The sequence below is a fragment of the Equus asinus genome, chromosome 21 (assembly GCF_041296235.1).
Source record: "Equus asinus isolate D_3611 breed Donkey chromosome 21, EquAss-T2T_v2, whole genome shotgun sequence".
In the NCBI taxonomy this organism is placed as follows: domain Eukaryota; kingdom Metazoa; phylum Chordata; class Mammalia; order Perissodactyla; family Equidae; genus Equus; species Equus asinus.
The window spans coordinates 87,435,192-87,452,429 of record NC_091810.1 but is presented as its reverse complement, the minus strand read 5'-3'; the positions used below and the strand labels follow the sequence as shown (position 1 = coordinate 87,452,429).

General features: G+C 48.5%; 1 protein-coding gene and 1 pseudogene across 1 annotated transcript in view; both read right to left on the bottom strand.

The window, feature by feature from the left end:
- LOC106838142 (uncharacterized) overlaps positions 1-11,599 on the bottom strand; it is a 56,893-nt gene extending 45,294 nt beyond the window's left edge. Inside the window, exons 1-4 of the mRNA XM_070492562.1 lie at positions 11,430-11,599; positions 6,880-7,030; positions 3,120-3,329; positions 1,207-1,377 (exon numbers count right to left, since the gene is read on the bottom strand). Of these exons, the coding sequence (XP_070348663.1) occupies positions 1,207-1,377; positions 3,120-3,329; positions 6,880-7,030; positions 11,430-11,599 (702 nt within the window). The remainder of the gene's footprint in view (positions 1-1,206; positions 1,378-3,119; positions 3,330-6,879; positions 7,031-11,429) is intronic.
- A 3,659-nt stretch (positions 11,600-15,258) lies between these two features.
- Positions 15,259-16,071, bottom strand: LOC106838141 (large ribosomal subunit protein uL6 pseudogene; annotated as a pseudogene).
- Between the last annotated feature and the right edge of the window lie 1,167 nt (positions 16,072-17,238).

Below are 17,238 nucleotides of genomic sequence, written 5' to 3'. Positions count from 1 at the left end.
AAGAATGAAGGTTATCCATGATATAACAGCCAAAATTAGTGAACATGGAGAAATCTCAACAACACAATGTGAGTAAAAAAGTAAGTCACAAAATCATACACAGTACAATTCCATTTATGTAAGTAAAAACATACATGCACGTGTCCTAAAAGTGTAAAAACATGCATGGGGTTGATACACAACAACTTTAGGCTAATGGCATCTCTGGGAAGTAGATGGTAGACAAAAGTGAGATGAACTTTAGCTACTGTATTTGTAAATATCTGCACTTTTTATTCCTTGAGAAAAGTGTATTACATGATGGAGGTGTGGGGTCTCGCATGCTCAGCAATACACTGTGAGCCCTTTAAGAGTCATGTGTCCTTCTGGCCCCCTTCTGGGCAGGACGCCAGGCTGCCGGGATTGGTAAGGATCCAGGGTCTGGCCAGCCCAGATCTTAACTTATCTCACTCACGGAACATCACGAAGGAACACAGAGCCCCTCCGCATGAGCTACAGCTCCTGGGAATGCTGGCCATGCCAGGGACAGCCCCTCTCGGCAAGCACATAGCCTTTGCGTCCCCTCGTAAGAAGCAACCCCCTCCTGCCCGTGGTAGTGGTACACAGCTCTGTCCAGCCGGCCGCCCCTAGACACACCCTCATGTAAGTCCCAATAACCTTATGTCTCGTACACTGTCTCCAGGTCTTTTCTTCGCTCTCTCTGCAACTTATCCCACACTGCCTACACAACTGGGCATGCAGCCAGACAGGTGGGTACATGGATGTCAGTTCAATTATATTTTGCATGTTTATATGTTTGAAATGTTTTATTTAAAAAAAATGTTTTTTTAAAAAAAGAAAACTTTGCAGCATGTCAGTCAACAACCAAATGACTAAAGTTGAATGCATGATGTAATATGCTTATATTCAATTTTAAGGTTAATTGAAGAAAATTTTTTTTCCTGAGGAAGATTTGCCCTGAGCTAACATCTATTGCCAATCCTCCTCTTTTTTCGCTTGAGGAAGATTAGCCCTGAACTAGTATCTGTGCCAATCTTCCTCCATTTTGTATGTAGGTCACTACAACAGCATGGCTGATGAGTGCTGTAGGTCTGTGCCAGGGATCCGAACCCATGAACCTGGGCCACCGAAGCAGAGCATGTGGAACTTAACCACTACACTATGGGACCAGCCCCTGAAGAAATAATTTTAAAATCCTTGACTCACGAGTCTGGCAATCTCTGGGTTGCTCAGTTGAAGGCCCCAGATGCAGATCTCTTTCCCCAGCGTGTAACACTCTTCTCGAATTGTCATAAGCAAAGGTTCCAAGGAAATCGGTGGGATGCTTGGCGGGGAGTCATCAGGTCTTACAAGTATAAACTGGAATGTAAGAAAAAACTACAGGTGGACATCATAAGGAGATGTCCATGCACCTGAATATGTGGAGAAAGAATATTGTCATTGAACAACATTCGAAGAACGTTTAATAGTTATTGACTTTGGATCAGGTACACATTGAGGCGGTAACTCAAGACAAATTCATGCAGTTCCTGCCATGTGCAGAGCTCCAGGGAAAGTCCTACAGGGCACAGATTTTCCCAGCAGGTCACTATCTATTGTTGGGTCGGGAAATCAGTTTAGCAGGTTGCAAGTAGCTTTTCTTTCTTTCTTTCTTTAATGAAATAGAAAAGGAGAGAAATTATCTGAGTGTATCCTATGCAATAAGGAATAATTGTCTCATGAGACTTTTAATTTAGTGAGATTCAAAACCAAAATGGAGACACCATCAAAGCAACTCATCCAACATAAACAGTCCTTATGGTCATACCGAGTCACACCAGTACTTATATACTGGGTCATTACGTCAATTGTATTTCCAATGGTGATTGTAACAAAAAAAAGTTTGAAAACATTGCTGAAGGGACTATAAATTTGAATAAGATTTATGATTTACCTTTATAATTAAATAACGGAAGCTAATTAGAAGAACTATAGTAGAAACAAATAAATTAGTAATTATTTTACCACAAAAAGGATGGCTCTGGGAAGCTCCTCCACTGGGATGAGCAGGGAGATGTGTGGGGAGCCTAGGGAAGGAACTGCAAAAGAAGGGATTAGGAAGACGGCAGATGGGGGAGAGGAGAACGGAGGAAGCGGGGTGAGAGCTGAAGAGACGGAGAGGAGAGGGTGGCAGCTGCCCTGGGCAGTGGAAGTTCAGATGGAAGAGAGAGATGGTTAGAGAGGAACTTCAGGAGGTTCTTTCTGTGTGGCATGCAATGTAATCAATCACCCTCCCATTCCCAAAAACAGCATTCAGGAAAAACATGGGTGGGATGGATTTGGGTCAAAGTCACCTTAGAATAGTGATGATCTTTTTCCTTAAGCACCCGTCTCTATTTAATTATCGTGTCTTGTTTAGCACTTGGCATTTCAGGCAATCAGTAGGTATTTGATTATTAAAACACAGACTGTCTTTCTGGGCTGGTGATAGAAAAGTCGTGAAGTTGGCAGTGTGTCTTTGCGGGCCAGGCTCCCCCTTCTGGCCTCCAGCCGCCCCTTCCCAGGAGCTGACCATTTAGTTTCAGTGCTGGCCTCCTTTCTTTTCCCCTCATACCCAATCCCGAGATTTAGTCTCAGAAGAGATATGACATCAGAATTCTTTCTGAAATCCAGGGCTTTTGGAGTCAGAATTATGTGTCTGCTGACCTCACTCTAAGCGAGACGGGAGGTGGGGGTGAGCTCAGGTCTGACCTGATGACACGGGCAAGTCAGCAGTCAGGGGAAGGAGACAGTCACATGGAGGGGTCAGGGCCGTGGCTGCAGTGCTGCGGAGGGAGGTCTCGCAACGAGGAAAAAGTGGTGCTTTTGAGCTGGACTTTCCAGATGTAGCATGGGAGAAGGGGACGGTTGGCCGTTCCAGATGTGAAGTGGTGTGAAGAAAGGCAGGCCCGTGGGAAGGCCTGCGGGAGCGGGGAGGTGTGGAAGTGCCAGCAGGCCAGGCTTTGGGCTTCGGTCAGGCAGGAATGCAGAGGGGGTGACACCACCACCTCTGGGCTTGGGAAGATGGAGGACCCATGATCATCGGGAGTAAACCCTACTCCATTTCACAGAGGTATAAACAGAGGAGACCATAAGCTCACCTTCCTGAGAATCTGTCCATTGTCAATGCCAGCTTTCAGGTCCCTCTTGACGGCCAGGCACACGGACGTCCGAGTCTGTGCACAGTGCTTCTCATACGTTCTCAGGAACTTCTGGAGAATTGGAACGACGGGCAGGGCTGCTCCTTTAGCTTTTTGTCTTCCTTCCTTCGCTCGCAGCATTGTCTCCCAGTGTTGGATTCCACATGGATTCTGAAAACAGTAACTTGCCCTGAGACCCGTCACACAGATGTCCTTTTAAGGAGCAGATCACACCTCCCTCACTAAAAACTGGCAAACATTGCGGCACATCGTTCTCTGAAAATCTTAAAGTGCTTCATTTATCTTAAAACGGGAGTAAGGAATCAAGAGCGAGACAGTTGAGTGGAATTGTTCAATTTCCAATTGCTATCTTCATGAGTCCATGTTTTTCTTTTAGATTCTTTAAAACGGGGGCAGTACCCATGGAACTCAATTCTAAAGGAATGCAGTTAACATTGATAGTGGGTACTAAATATGACCAAGGCCACATTGATTTAAAAATGGCATAATTCTCTTCATAGACACAGTTCTTGCCAGCCAGTGTATCACAGTGGCTGAGAACATGGGTTTTGGAGGTGAGCAGACTTGGACTTTAGACTTGTCTCCACCACTTGACTCCCTGGGTGGCCTCAGATAAGTTATGAAGCTTCTTCAAGCCTCTGTTGCCCCATCTGTAAAATGGATTATGGCCGTCATAAGGGTCAAGTGACGTAAATATATAAAGCACTTAGCACGAGGCCTGGCCCATCGTGGAAGCGCTCAATAAACTTATTATTATTGATGTTATTGTTACTCTGCTGGCCACAGGAAGCTACCCGATCAGTACTGATTTTGCTCTTTAAATTATCCAGTCCCAGAGGGCTCCTCCATGTGATAACTTACATAGCAGTTGGGTCACTGAACCGAGTTCACAGAGACAAAGGTTTATGGGAATTATTGGAGTTTTCCCAAATGGGAAAGTTTCCAGCTAGAGACTGTCCAAAAGTGTGTTTATTATCTTACAGTAAAAGGGGCTCTCCTTGTTAAATCCAGGCCTGGTGGAGCATCCCAAAGAAACTAGGAGGCAGGGGCTGTCGAGAAGGGCAGATATCCAAAGGAATGCCACTTCTTTGCTACGCTGCCATCACTTCTCCACTTGCATGACTGCAGCAGCCCGGCCTCTTAGGGCTGTTCTCCACCCAGTTACCAGAGCGATGTTCGAAATGTAAATCAGATCATGTGACTCTTCTGCTTAAACCTCTCCAATGGTTCCCCATTACACTTATCTTGACTGAATTTCATATACACTTATTCTGTCAGTTGTTGAGAGGTATATAAATGTAAATTTGTCTATTTCTGCTATTAATTCTGTAAATTTTTAAAAATATATTTTGAAGCTATCTTATTAGGTGCCTACAAATTTAGAACTGATAAATCTTCTTGGAGAATCTACCCTTTTGTCATTACTTAATACCGTGCATCTCTAGTAATGCCTTGTGTCTTAGAGCCACAGTTCCCAAACTGTGTCCCGAGGTGCTTAGAGGGACTGCAAACCTACAGGGCACTGTGGGGTATTTTAAGTATTCAAGAGAAAACTAGCAACGTCTGTTAGATGCTATTTGAACTACTGGAGGTAGTTCACAGTTTCAGATTAGATCACACTTGTATTGGAATCCTATTGCTGCATAAAAAATTACCCCATCATGAGCGAAAAACATTCTGGAAAGTCAGAATGATCCCAGCAGAATGTAGAGACACTCAGGTACTGGGGTAAGGGAAACTCACAATATTTTAGCTCTGGTTGGGACTTTACAGATTGTCTAATCCCAGGGAGCCATCACGAGGATGACCAACTGTCCCGGCTGTGAGTGCTAAAACCAGGAAAGTCCTGGGCAAACTTTCCTGGGAAGTTGTCTACCCTACCACTTCCCTCACCCATGGCCATTGGCCAGCTGCAGCCTCAGAATTCTGCTCCCGAGTCCGCTCCAGGCTGCTGCAGAGCAACCAGACTTGGCAGCTACCAGAAACCTATTTGCCATCTCGGGCCTGGGCTAACGTCTTGTTTCACACGTGATAAAAGAGGGGCTCAGGAAGGGAAGGAAGGGACTTGATCCAGCTGAGAACAGAACTGGGCTGCTGACTCCCAAGACTGTTTTTGGAAACCATCCCAGGTGAGTCCTACCATCTGGCAATTGGCAAAGACTGGCATGGCATTGTGGGAGTGGGCGGCTCAGGCTTTGGGTCAAGAGGGACTGGTTTGAATCCTGTGCCTGTCAATTATTAGTAGGCTGATTGTGGGAAATCACTTCTCTGAAACTCATTTTCTTCATCTGTAAAAATAGTGGGAATATCACCTCTTTGGTATTTGTGAGGATTAAATGAGACCACATATGCAGTGTTCTTCATCAGTAACATGGGAGTGATGGTGAGAAAGAATTGTTCCGAGGAATAATGAGTTACTACACGACCAATGCTAAGAACAGAGCCTGGCACATAGTAAATGCTTTGATGGGGAATCTGAGCCGGGTTAAGTGACTTGCCTAAGGACAGACACAGGCAAGTAGTGCAGTTGGGATTCGAATTCAGGCCATCTGGCTCCGGAGCCAAATTCTTAAGCAGTGTAAGGTACCACCTGTGCCACCTGTACTCTGTAAGGTACTGTTATGGACTAAATGCTTGCGTCCACCCAAAATTTATATGTTGAAGCCCTAACTCTGGGTGTGATGATATTTGGAGGTGGGGCCTTTGGGAGGTGATGAGGGCTAAGTTGAGGTCATGAGGGTGCGGCCTCAGAGCTGGTCAGATGGCTGCCATCTACAAGCCAGGAGAAAACGCCTTAAAATGAAACCTCCCTTGCTGGCGCCTCCATCCTGGATTTCCCAGCCTCTGGAACTGTCAGAAACAGATTTCCGCTGTTTAAGCCACCAGTCTGCGGCATTTTGTTGTGGCAGCAGAGCTAGGACGGGTGCTATACAATATCACTGTGCACAATAGGAAGTATTTTTCACCAGTCCGTTCCGGGTATTTACAGAGGCACAAAGTACACACTGATACATTCTACAAACACTCTGTTAAGACCCTCTGCAATCTTGAGTTTTTCACTTAATATTTTATCATGAGCATTTCTTTATGTCATTTCCATATCCGGTAGGTGTGTGGCCCGAGGCAGCAACCACCTAGGTTCTTAGGGGCAGCATTGATCCGCTGAGTCATGAATGGATGTCTCCTGAGGTCTAAGGAGTGTGTGCCCCACCCTACGCTAGGTGTGCTTATCCCACCTGAGGTGACTGTCCCCTCCTCGGCATCGGCGGGGTGGGGGCTGCAGGGGTGAGGGTGGGGGCGGGCAGGCGGGCCCTGCCGTCTGTCCCGGCTCTGAGTGCCCTGCTCGCCAGCTCAGACGGCTGCTGGCTGCCCCTCGGAGTCTCAGGGACAAGGAGAGGGCCGGCAGGAGGGGCTGCTTTCCGCTCCCTTTCCAAGGCTCCCGAGGCACGCAACAATTTCAGTAGATTCCAGAGAAAATCCTCACCACCCCTCGAGGCCGGGAAGGGCCCCTGCGGTGCGCCGGGCCCCGGGAGGGAGGGCGGGGGAGCTCGGGGCCAGGGGCGGGGGATGGGGAGGCGCGAGCCCGCACCCTCTCGGGGGAGCCCGGGCCCAACTCTGGCTCGAGCTTCCAACCAGGGGCGCCGGAGCAACCTTGACCAGCCTCGGGCACGCTCCCACCCCCGCCTGTGCCCGCACTCACTCGGCGCTCTGTGTCCCCGTCCCTCGCCGACCCGCTTCCCGCGTCGGTCCGCGCCCTGGAGACGGCAGCCGGGGCGGTCACAGCCAGGGGCGGAGGCTGCAGGGGGCCGGTGACCCGCGAGGGGCCGGGCGCGGAGGGAGAAGAGCGGGCGCTGGAGCGGGGAGGAGGGGCGGCAGGACATACTGTTCAAGGGCTGGTCGGGGCGCGGGCTGGGCCTGAGATCTCCTGGTGTCCTGCCGCAGGTCAAGGTGGTCGCAGCCAGTGGCCCTGAGAAGGACGGGGTCTAAGAGGGGACAGAAGTTGGGGACCCATGTCCTAGGTCATCACTGGGGCATCGGAGGGACAGAGGTGTCCAAAGGGTGGATGTCCCAGCCTGGTACCGCCGGCGCGAGGTCCGCTGTGGACCGCACCCCAGCCCTAACCCGGTTTCCCATAGAAACCAAGTTGCGAAGGGTGGTTGCGTCCCTCTACAACAGGCGGAAGCCGAAGGAGGGGGCTCTCCTGCCCACTGGAGAGGTTTCGTTGTGCGGGTTTTTTAACTTCCCAGGAGGAAGGCGGCGCCAGGATAAGGGAGGCAGCTTAGAGGCTGGGCCTGTGAGAGTTTTTGTGGAGAATATTGAGGAAAGAGATGCCAAAGCAGGTGCAGCTTTCGGAAGAAGTGGAGGGGAGAGGAAAAAGAGGCTTTTAAGAAATCTTGCTGTGGGCACTGGCTTGGGGGCTTGTAAATTTAAGGATTTAGGGGCAGAATAAAAGCCCCAAAGATATCCGTGCCCTAATCCTGAGAACCTGTGAATATGTTACTGTAGATGGCCAAAGTGACTATGCAGATGTGACTGAAGTTACAGACCTTGAGATGGGACTCTCATCTTGGATTATTCCCGCGGCGCCGGGCTAATTGCTTGAGTGGAGAACACGAAAGCGGAAACTCCCAGCTGGGTGAGAGAAAGAGACGAGAGATGAGGAGAAAAGTCCCAGGGATGCAATGAGAAGGGCTCCACCCGCTGTGGCTGACTTTAAAGATGGAGGAAGGAGGCAGCCTCTGGAAGCTGGGAGAGGTGTGGAAATGCATTCTCCACAAACCTCAAGAAGGAACCCAGCCCTGCCGACGCTCTGATTTTAGTTCAGTGAGATCCGTGTGGGACTTCTGGCCTCCAGAACTGTCAGATAATAAATTATCTCCATATAGCTTAGAATATAGAATAGGCTCTTAATGGATGTTTAATGAAAGAATGAGTAAAAAAGAATTTGGATTAAACTAATTCACAGTAAACTGCAAATGGAAAATAGTCCCTTAATTCCTCCAGGGCTGGCTGTAGTTTTCTAAGTATATATTTTAAACCCAAATGGCTCTAATTTAAGGAATTTTTGGCACAACGTGAAGCAAAGAGATGGGGAAGGCCAAGGAGAGCCAGGAGGGTGTCTTGCTTTTGGACAGATAGGACTTTCCAGTGAGCATGCCCCAGGCGTCATGCCCTGGGTTGTTTCTGCTTTGTGCAGCCTCTCCCTTACCCTCTGGGCCCTAGACCAGCCTTCCTAAGACATCACCACAGAAGGGCAGTGAGGGAGGAGCAGTCTGGAGTGGGGTGAGAGGCTGCACTTGCAGGTCACTGAGGTGGACTCAAAGCCGACGCTTAGGGAGCAGAGAATGAGAAGGAAGGCCAGAGTCCAAGAGGATACAGATGGAGCGAGGGTCAGAAACTAGATGGACCATCAGAAATGAGATGAGGAGTTCTTATGTGCAGTGGGCAGGTTCTTAAAGGAACTGTAACACTAGGATTAGTTTTAGCTAAGAGTGACAAAAACCCATTACCACTGGTTGAAACAATAAAGAAGTTCATTTCTCTTTCATGTAAATGGACTTCATGGGCTAGCGGTCCAGAGCTGCTGCAGAAGGTCCTAGATCATGAGGAATCCAGGCTTCTCCTACGTTATTGCTCTGCTATCCTCAATGTGTGACTTCTACCTCATGGCCCAAAATGGTTACTGAGCTCCAGCCATTTTGTTCCTGTTTCAGATAGAGGGAAGGAGAACTGGACAAGGAAAGGCATATTCTCTCCCTTTAAAGATGTTTCCCAGAAATTGCATGTATGCTTTTGCTTACATTCCATTGGCCAGACTTACATGATCTTACTTAGCTGCAAAGGAGGCTGGGAAATATGGTCTTTATTCCAGGCAGACACGTGCCCAGACGTGTGTCCAGACATGTACCAGCTGAAAACAGGAGCTTCTATTACCTACAGAAGAAGGGAAAGATGGTTATTGGGAGACAACTAGCAACCTGAGCCACACACAGCAGCTACCAGCTACCAGGAGCACGAGGATGGCCGGGGAAGCGGGTGGCATGGGTGCCGGTTTGTAAGTACTGTGTGGGTTCCTCATCCATTGAGCATTTGTCGCAGGGGCAGCCTGGAACTCAGTCCACAGCTGTTATCGTTTTAGGTGGGTCTCACCAGGGCTGAATTACCGGAGAGGCTAGGCGTGTGTTTTGGGTTCCAGCAAAACTGGGAGACGAAACAACAACAAAGGTGGGGAAAGAATTTGATATTGCATATTTCAAAAACACCTGCTCAAAGTAGTTTTGGGAAAAATCAGAACTTTGTCAGACTTCATTATCCGTATTTTGCTGTGCGGTGTTGTTTTGGTTTGTGATTTAAGCACAGAGGGGAGGTGGCTGTGCTGTCATCTTTCTGGTTCTCTGAGCCCTGATGGGGCCCTCAGAACTCAGGTCAGGGTCCGCCCACCCCGCCTGCCCACCTCCACTCCCTGCTGAGCCCGGCCACCTGAACTCTTAGAATTCTTAGCAGGGCTCTGGGTGGATTTGGCTTCCGGGGGAGGGAGCTGTTCTGCTACTAGATACACAGGAAATCATATGCCAGAGAGGAGGGAACCCAGGAGAACTCACGAGGGAGAAGACAAAGAAAGCAAGAGAGGAAAGAAAGGAGGCAAGTGAGAAGAGAGGGAAGAGAGACAAAGGAGGTGAGAGGTCAGAAGGGGAAGGGCTCACGGGCGGGCACCCCTGATGCGGTGGTTTGAAAATGCCTCCACAGAGATATCCACTTCTCTGTTCCAGAGGTGGAGCCTACTGCCCCTTTCCTTGAGTGTGGCTGGACCTGGTGACCTGATTCTAACGAATAAAATATGGTGGCAGCAACAGTGGGTGACAGGGTCATAAAAGGCATCACGACATCGTCCTTGCTCTCCCTTTGGGATCACTAGCTCCAGGAGAAGCCAGTCACCAAGTCATGAGGACACCCCAGCAGCCCAGGAAAGGCCCATGTGGCGAGGAACTGAGGCCTCCAGCCAACAGCCATGTGTGTGAGACGTCTTGGAAGCAGAGCCTTCAGGCCCAGTGAAGCCGTCAAGTCTCTGCAGCCTGGTGAGAAACCCTGAGCCAGAGCCACCCAGCGGAGCTGCTCCCAGAAGCCTGACTCTCAGAGGCCATCTGAGATGATAAGGGTTTGTGATTTAAGCCAGCATGTTTTGGAGTAATTTGCTCCACCACCAACATATATCCGACACACCTATGAACTTCTTTCTCAATAATGGAAGATTTACAGAGACCTAAGGGGAACATGGCCCAGCTGCTGGTGGTGACCAATATCCATTCCCCACTTCTCCCTTGCTAACAGAACTTAATTTGGCATGTGGGCCAATAAGCCAGGCTAGGGAGATGACATTCCCCAGCCTTCCTTGCATGTGGGGTAACCATGTGATGCAGCACTGGCCGACGAGACGTCAGCTCAAGTCGGTGGATGAAGCTTCCAGAAAGCCCTTTAAAAGGAGGCAGACCCAGGTGGCCTGAGCTTTTTGTCTTTTGTTCTTCCATTTCCTCTCACTTGGGATACGGTCACTGTGCTGAAAGTGAAGCTGCCATCCTGCACGTACAGAAGGACCAGATGTCAAACATGGCCTGGATGGCTGAGAAGATGGATGGAAGGAGATGGGGTCTCTGATTGCACCATGGAGCTGCTGAACCTGTCTAGGCTGCCCGCCTCTGGGTTCTCATTACGTAAGGAAAGGAACACCCCAATTTATTTAAGGCAAAGCCATTCAGATTTCTGTTACCCATAGCATATGGGGATTGATAGAAATGTGAGCTCCTTGACGGACCTATCTTCAGAAAATGTGCAAACATTCAATTCCAAAATTTAAAGAAGCATGTGGTGAGCAGGTTTCACATTTTTGAGTGGGATTGTTTCATCTAGAATTTGTATTGTTGACCCGTCTCTGCAGCACACAGTAACTGTTGTGAAGAGAGCGGGGATTACAGAGGCAAGAAATCTTCAAGGAGAACGCAGGATTTTAACTGGAGACATGAAAACCGGCCTTGCTGGCAGCCAGACCTGGTTTCCCAGCTGCATGTAAGTGATGCTCAGACAAACCTCTCACCCCTCGCCATGATTGGAGCTGGACGGAGACAAGACCATTCCCCAAACACAACAGGGACTAAATGTCTCTCTATTCTGAGGAATCTGAGTGATGCTGCCCCTTCACCAATTACAACCAACTCGAGTGCTCTGCCTTCTGGGGAAGATCAGATAGCCCGTTACCAAATTGCTCTCCTCTTCTTGACAGCATCCCATCTAGCAGCCCCCTCACTTCCTCCTGCCTCCTGAGAATCACCAGCACGAGCCCCTTCCTCTGAGAAGCCCCTCCCAGCGTCTTCTTCCTGGGCCTGGGGGGCTTTCGTTCCTGCTACAGCAAGACCGGTAAACCTCATGGCTTTTTTCATTGACTGCGGTAATCTTCGGTAAGTGGGCTTTGCCAGAACACCTCCAAGAGGGAGCTTTAAGCGCCTCCCACTCAAAAATAGAGGTGCAGGAATTGGGGCAAGGAGCTACCAGCAGACCGCAGCCCTGCAAGGGGCTGGAACTGTTGCTAATTCACTCAACCTTGGTCTCATATAACTGGTCCTCCAGCTATGTGTCTGTTTCTTCCAGCACTGACTGGAGAGATGACGGAAGGACAGTGGACTCTGAGCCTGGAGCCGCCGCCTCCCCCAGCCCAGCAGCCCAACCAGAGTTCTCAGGAAGCTCCCCTTGCCTGTTTGCTCCTTCCAGAGCCCTCGTTCAGTCCTGAAGGGACCTACGGGAAAAAGAGGCAAAACCGTCAGTGAGGAGACAGTGAGACCCTTCATCGGCGGGGAAGAGGGCATTTCTTCCAGGGTGTGCTTAGAGGGAAGAGGAGATTTGGGGCATGTCTGAAATTCATTGGCACTAGAGGTAGGGGTTCAGTGAGGACTGGCCTCGCAACCATTTGCAGGTGTTTCTAAAACACGGTCTGATTAGAAAAAACATCCCAAATGAAGTTTGTAACTTAAAGGGCCGAGGATTGTTTTCCAACAAAGAGACTCTATGGAGCAGGACATTTGAAAACAAGGTTCAAATCGTTATTCAATGAGATGAACGGGATAAGGGTATAAAACCGAGTCTTCACTGTGGCCTATAGCAGTTCTTCTCATCTCCAGCAACACCTTACAATCAGCTGGGAGAGCTAAAAAATGCCCGTGCCCAGGACCCAACCTCGGACCAACTACGTCAGAATCTCTGCGCTGGGGCCCGGGCATCAGGGTTTGCTCTCCATGGTCCTGGCCTGCAGCAGGTGGAAAGGCGCTGGTGTGCGGTAGAACACTGAGACCGGGAACCAGGAATCAGCTCTCCCCTTCCTCAAGCAAGGGATTTCACTCCTCTGCTCTGATTTTCCTCATCTTCAAAATGAGTGGGGGCGAAGGTTCGAGTTTCTAAAACTTTAATATGCTCACAAATCACATGGGGATCTTGTCAGCATGAGACTCTGGTGCAGTAGGTCTAAGGTGGGACCTGAGATCCTGCGTTTTAAGAAGCTCCTGCGTGATGCCGATGCTGCTGGTCCGTGGACCACACTTTGAGGAGCAAGTTGTAGGTTCACAGTTCTCAGAGTGTGGTTCTCAGAGCAGCAGCAGCATCACTGGGGAACTTGCTAGAAATGCACAATCTTGGACCCTGACCCAGCCCTGCTGAGTCAGAAGCTCTGGGGTGGGACCCAGCACCTGTTTTAACAAGCTCTCCAGGGGGTTTGGATGCACACTCAAGTCTGCGGACCGCGGCCGTGTGAATTCCCAAATCTCTTCCCACTCTGGGATTCCTTGGTGCCCAGTCTTTCTCATTGCTACAGAAACTGCTGACTCCTCCTCAGTACCCCAAACTGGAAATCTGTCAACACCAGAGGTGACCCTGGGGAGCCCCACTGCGTGTTCCTTCCCAGCACTGTCCAAGTTGTAGCTCCCTGAGGAGCCATCCCTTCTGGGAATTTGGAGCTATCACTGCCTCCCTAGTGTGATGGCTAGTTTTATGTGTCAACTTGGCTGGGCCATGGTGCCCTGATATTTGGTCATACGTTATTCTGGATGTTTCTGTGAAGATTTTTTTGGATGAGATTAACATTTAAATCCACAGATTTTGAGTAAAGCAGATTGCCCTCCATAATGTGGGTGGGCCTCATCTAGTCAGTTGAAGGCCTGAATGGAACAAAGACTGACCTCCCCTGAGAAACAAGTAATTGTGCCAGCAGACTGCCTTTGGAGTCAACTGCACCTCTTCCCTGAATCTCCAGCCAGTGGCCTATTCCATCAGATTCTGGACTCACCAAGCCTCTGCAATTGTTTGAGCCAATTCCTTAAAATAACTCTCCGTCTCTCTCTCTCTATCTACATATATACCTATCTACCTATCTATCTGTCTGTCATCTATTTATCTGCCTCCACATCCTGTAGGTTCTTTTTCTCTGGAGAACCCTGACTACACATCTATCATTTGAAAGTCCTTTCTGCTCCTCCCCATCTTCAATGCCTCTGCTTTTAAAAAATTATCCCCACATCTTTTTGTTCTCAAGGCCAGCTTCTCTGTGTAATAGTCAAGTATTTGAAGGGAAAAAATATCCAGAAACCTAATAGATCTCTCACCTTAAAGATCACAGTGCAAGAGCAGCATACTAGAAGAGCCCGGCTGAATGGAAATTCATCACCTTTACTTACAGTAGAATCTTTCTAATACTTTACTATCAGTTGCAAAATATCAGGCACTTCTTTTAGTAGTTGTTAATAAACAGGGAAGAATTATAATATTAAAGTCATTGCTGAAGTTGACAATTTTTCTTATTCAAATTAACTCAAATTAAGTTGAATATTCAATTTTTATTTATTTATTTATTTTTATTGCTTATTACTTTTTTTGGTGAGGAAGATTGGCCCTGAGCTAACACCTGTTGCCAATCTCCCTCTTTTTGCTCTGTTTTGTATGTGGGATGCCACCGCAGCATGGTTTGATGAGTGGTGTGTAGGTCCATGCACGGGATCTGAACCCCTAAACCCTGGGCCACCGAAACAGAACATGCAAACTTAACCACTATGCCACCGGGCTGGCCCCTCAATTTCTAATTTGGGTAGTAGGATAGAATTTTTTCCTCCCCCACATTCCCCCCACTGCCTGCACCAGAGAGGGAAAAACTCTATTTGGCCTTCCTCAGGGGTGGGTCCTGTCATTCACAGGCCCATCAGGATCTCAAGGAGCAGGACAGTGGGCTGGAGGGAGGCAGGGGTGCAGTTGCCAGGTGACAGGTGAAGAGGATGCCCGTCAGGGAGAAACAGTAACTGTTCCCTGGCATGAGCATCCCGAGGGTAGATATGTTGGGTAGCAAAGCATGCTTTGAAACAGTCCGTCTCAAAAGCTATCTTCAGTTGACATGGTCCTCAGTACCGTTGTCTTTCTTTGTGAAGGATGGCACACTTCTCTGCCGGGTTCCTGTATTCCACGCAGAATGGCCAAATGCAACTTGTTCTTCATGGTCATCTTTTGTGAAAAAGTCTCACAGAAGCGAGTTTGATTCAGGTGAGAAATTCACCCAGGTTCAAATATAAAAATGAGTTAAATAGTCCAGTTTAGAGTAAAAAATATAGAAAGGTGTAGAATTTGACATGATAATGTGCAAGTTATTTCCTGTTTTTGCTCAGCCTCACACCTGCCCTGGTACCCTCTGAACTATCGAGCCGAGAGTCTGCAAACTTCATTCCCAGGCTCTTTTGCCAGCTGGATCTCTGTCGAGTTCTGCCAGTTGGAGCACTGGTGGGAGACCAGAGGGGGAAAGGAGAGAGGAGACCTGCTTTGGCCCTCATGGTGTGGCACTTGTTGGCAGGTCCTAAGAGTTGCTGTCACGGCAGCAGAGGTGGGCTAATTCCTAGGCCCCAGCAGTCCAGACAGAGGAAGAACCTTTCAGTGGTTCCATCTCTTTGATGGGTTTAGCACCAAGTGCAACAGTGGCTCCCAAACTGTAGCAGCAGATGTAGGGTCCCAGGCTCCAGCTCCAGGTGGCATTGGTAGCTTCTGATATCTGGGTCTACCTGCCTTCCTGCCTTCCTTTCCTTCCACCCCCCGCCCCAAATCAATAGAGGGCTTTTATTGCATCTTTAAAATATCACAAACAGGTCTTATGAATCATCTGACACCTTGTTGCTTCCATAGCTGGACAACTCTTAGATCCTGTTCATCAGCCTAGGGCACTGATACAGACACCATGCAAACATTTTCTCATATCCTTGTTTCTAATTGTTGTGGCTTGCTGAATCAAAGCAGCTGAATTGGATACAAGTCCATTGCCATTTCCTTCAAGAATTAGCTCATCTTTCTGGGCTTGAGATACTTAAGTATTGCCTGGCCTCATCCGAACCCTGCAGATATATTTTTTGCACAAGAAATTTCAGATTTCAGCAAGAGACCCATTCTGCTGAAAAATGACATTGATGGGGACGTGAGCATACTCTGACCTCATCTTGTAATGGAAGCCCAGGGTAACACCCTCCTTCATGCTCTGCACCTGACACACAGAGCGCCAGTGGTAGCCCGGTCCTTTCAATTTCCTACCGTTTGTCAAGCTGGAGCCTCTTCCTCTTTCCCAGGGGACTCAGTTCTACAGTGGTGTGACTGAAGCCCCTCTGCAGGGTTCCTCTGGGGCCCTTCACAAGAACCGTGCTTCCCTTCAGAGTGATGTCGGCATTCTCTGGAACGTCGACATTCTGATTGCTGAGAATGGTCTTCATTCTCACCAGTAGATGCAGCAAAGAGCTCGCTGTTCCTTTCTTTTTGCTTCTTCTGCACTCCTCATCCTTCCTTTTGCTCTTCCAGTCCTTCTAACATCTTTGTAAAAAATTCCCCGAATTAAATTCCCTCTACTTGAAACACCTGGAGTGTTTTCTGTCTTTCTGACTGAAGCTTGACTGATAAAAAGCATGTGTTATTTCTGAGTTTCAAGGTGAGCAAACTTAATTCCTATGTTTAATCTGGCCCTGTTTAATTTTTGAGCTGTTTATAAGAATAGATTTTAGATCATTTTGGCCTCATCCATTTTTCTATGTTTTGGGTTTTTGTCAAGAAGAGCTCCCAGGGGCAAAATAGCATCTTTAAGGTGATCTCTGGCTGGAAGGACACAGAGCAGAGGCGTAAGTCTGGCTGAGAAGGCACACGCCTGTGGTGTACTTTGTGAGAGCTGCTCTGGCCCTTGTCTGGGATCTCTGGTCACCTCCTCCAGGCCTGGCCCAGCTTTACATCCTTGGCCTTCACATTTCTGGCCTCACCTGGAAGAGTTCTTGGTCTCTCCCATGTGAGCCCACTGCTGATCCTGACACCAGGCACTGTGACATTAGATTCTCAACCAAGGAGATAAAAACATCAGGAAACTCACTTTACGCCACTTTCTCTCCTTGAACTTACCAACTCTTTCATCCCAGCAGCTCTGAGGATCTTCACTCTCAGCCAGTCTGAACATTGGGAGTAAGAAACTGCTCCTCAGGGCCTGATCCACACCACACTCGCCTCTTGGGCGGGATGCCACGGGGCTCTCGTAGACAAACTCTGGTCATGCCACACTTCACCAGATGGAGGTGAACAAACACTCATTTTGAGGTAGTAAGTTTTGCCTACCAAATTAGCAGTGATTTTCAAAGAAAGATAATACTCAGTGACTCGGTGTTGAGTAGGTTGTGGCGAGAATGTGTCTCATATATGCTGATGGGAGTGTAAATGGGAACTTTCCTGGGGTGAGATTTGTCCGCATATATTAACAATCTGGATCTGGAAATTCCACACCTGGACCCTGCTCTAGGAAATCATTTAAATTTGGGTGCAGGAGTCAGAATGCTTTCAGCTGCCAGGGTCAGGAAACTCTCTAATGTAGCGGCAGTAATCGGACATTGATTGCTCATGTAACATGGAGTCAGTGGTAAAAAGTCCTTGGATTGGTTTGGTGCCTCTACGATGTAATAATGGACGCGGGATCTTCCTTTTCCCACTCGGCCACCCACGGGTTGGTGGGCGATGTTGTCTCCCCTGG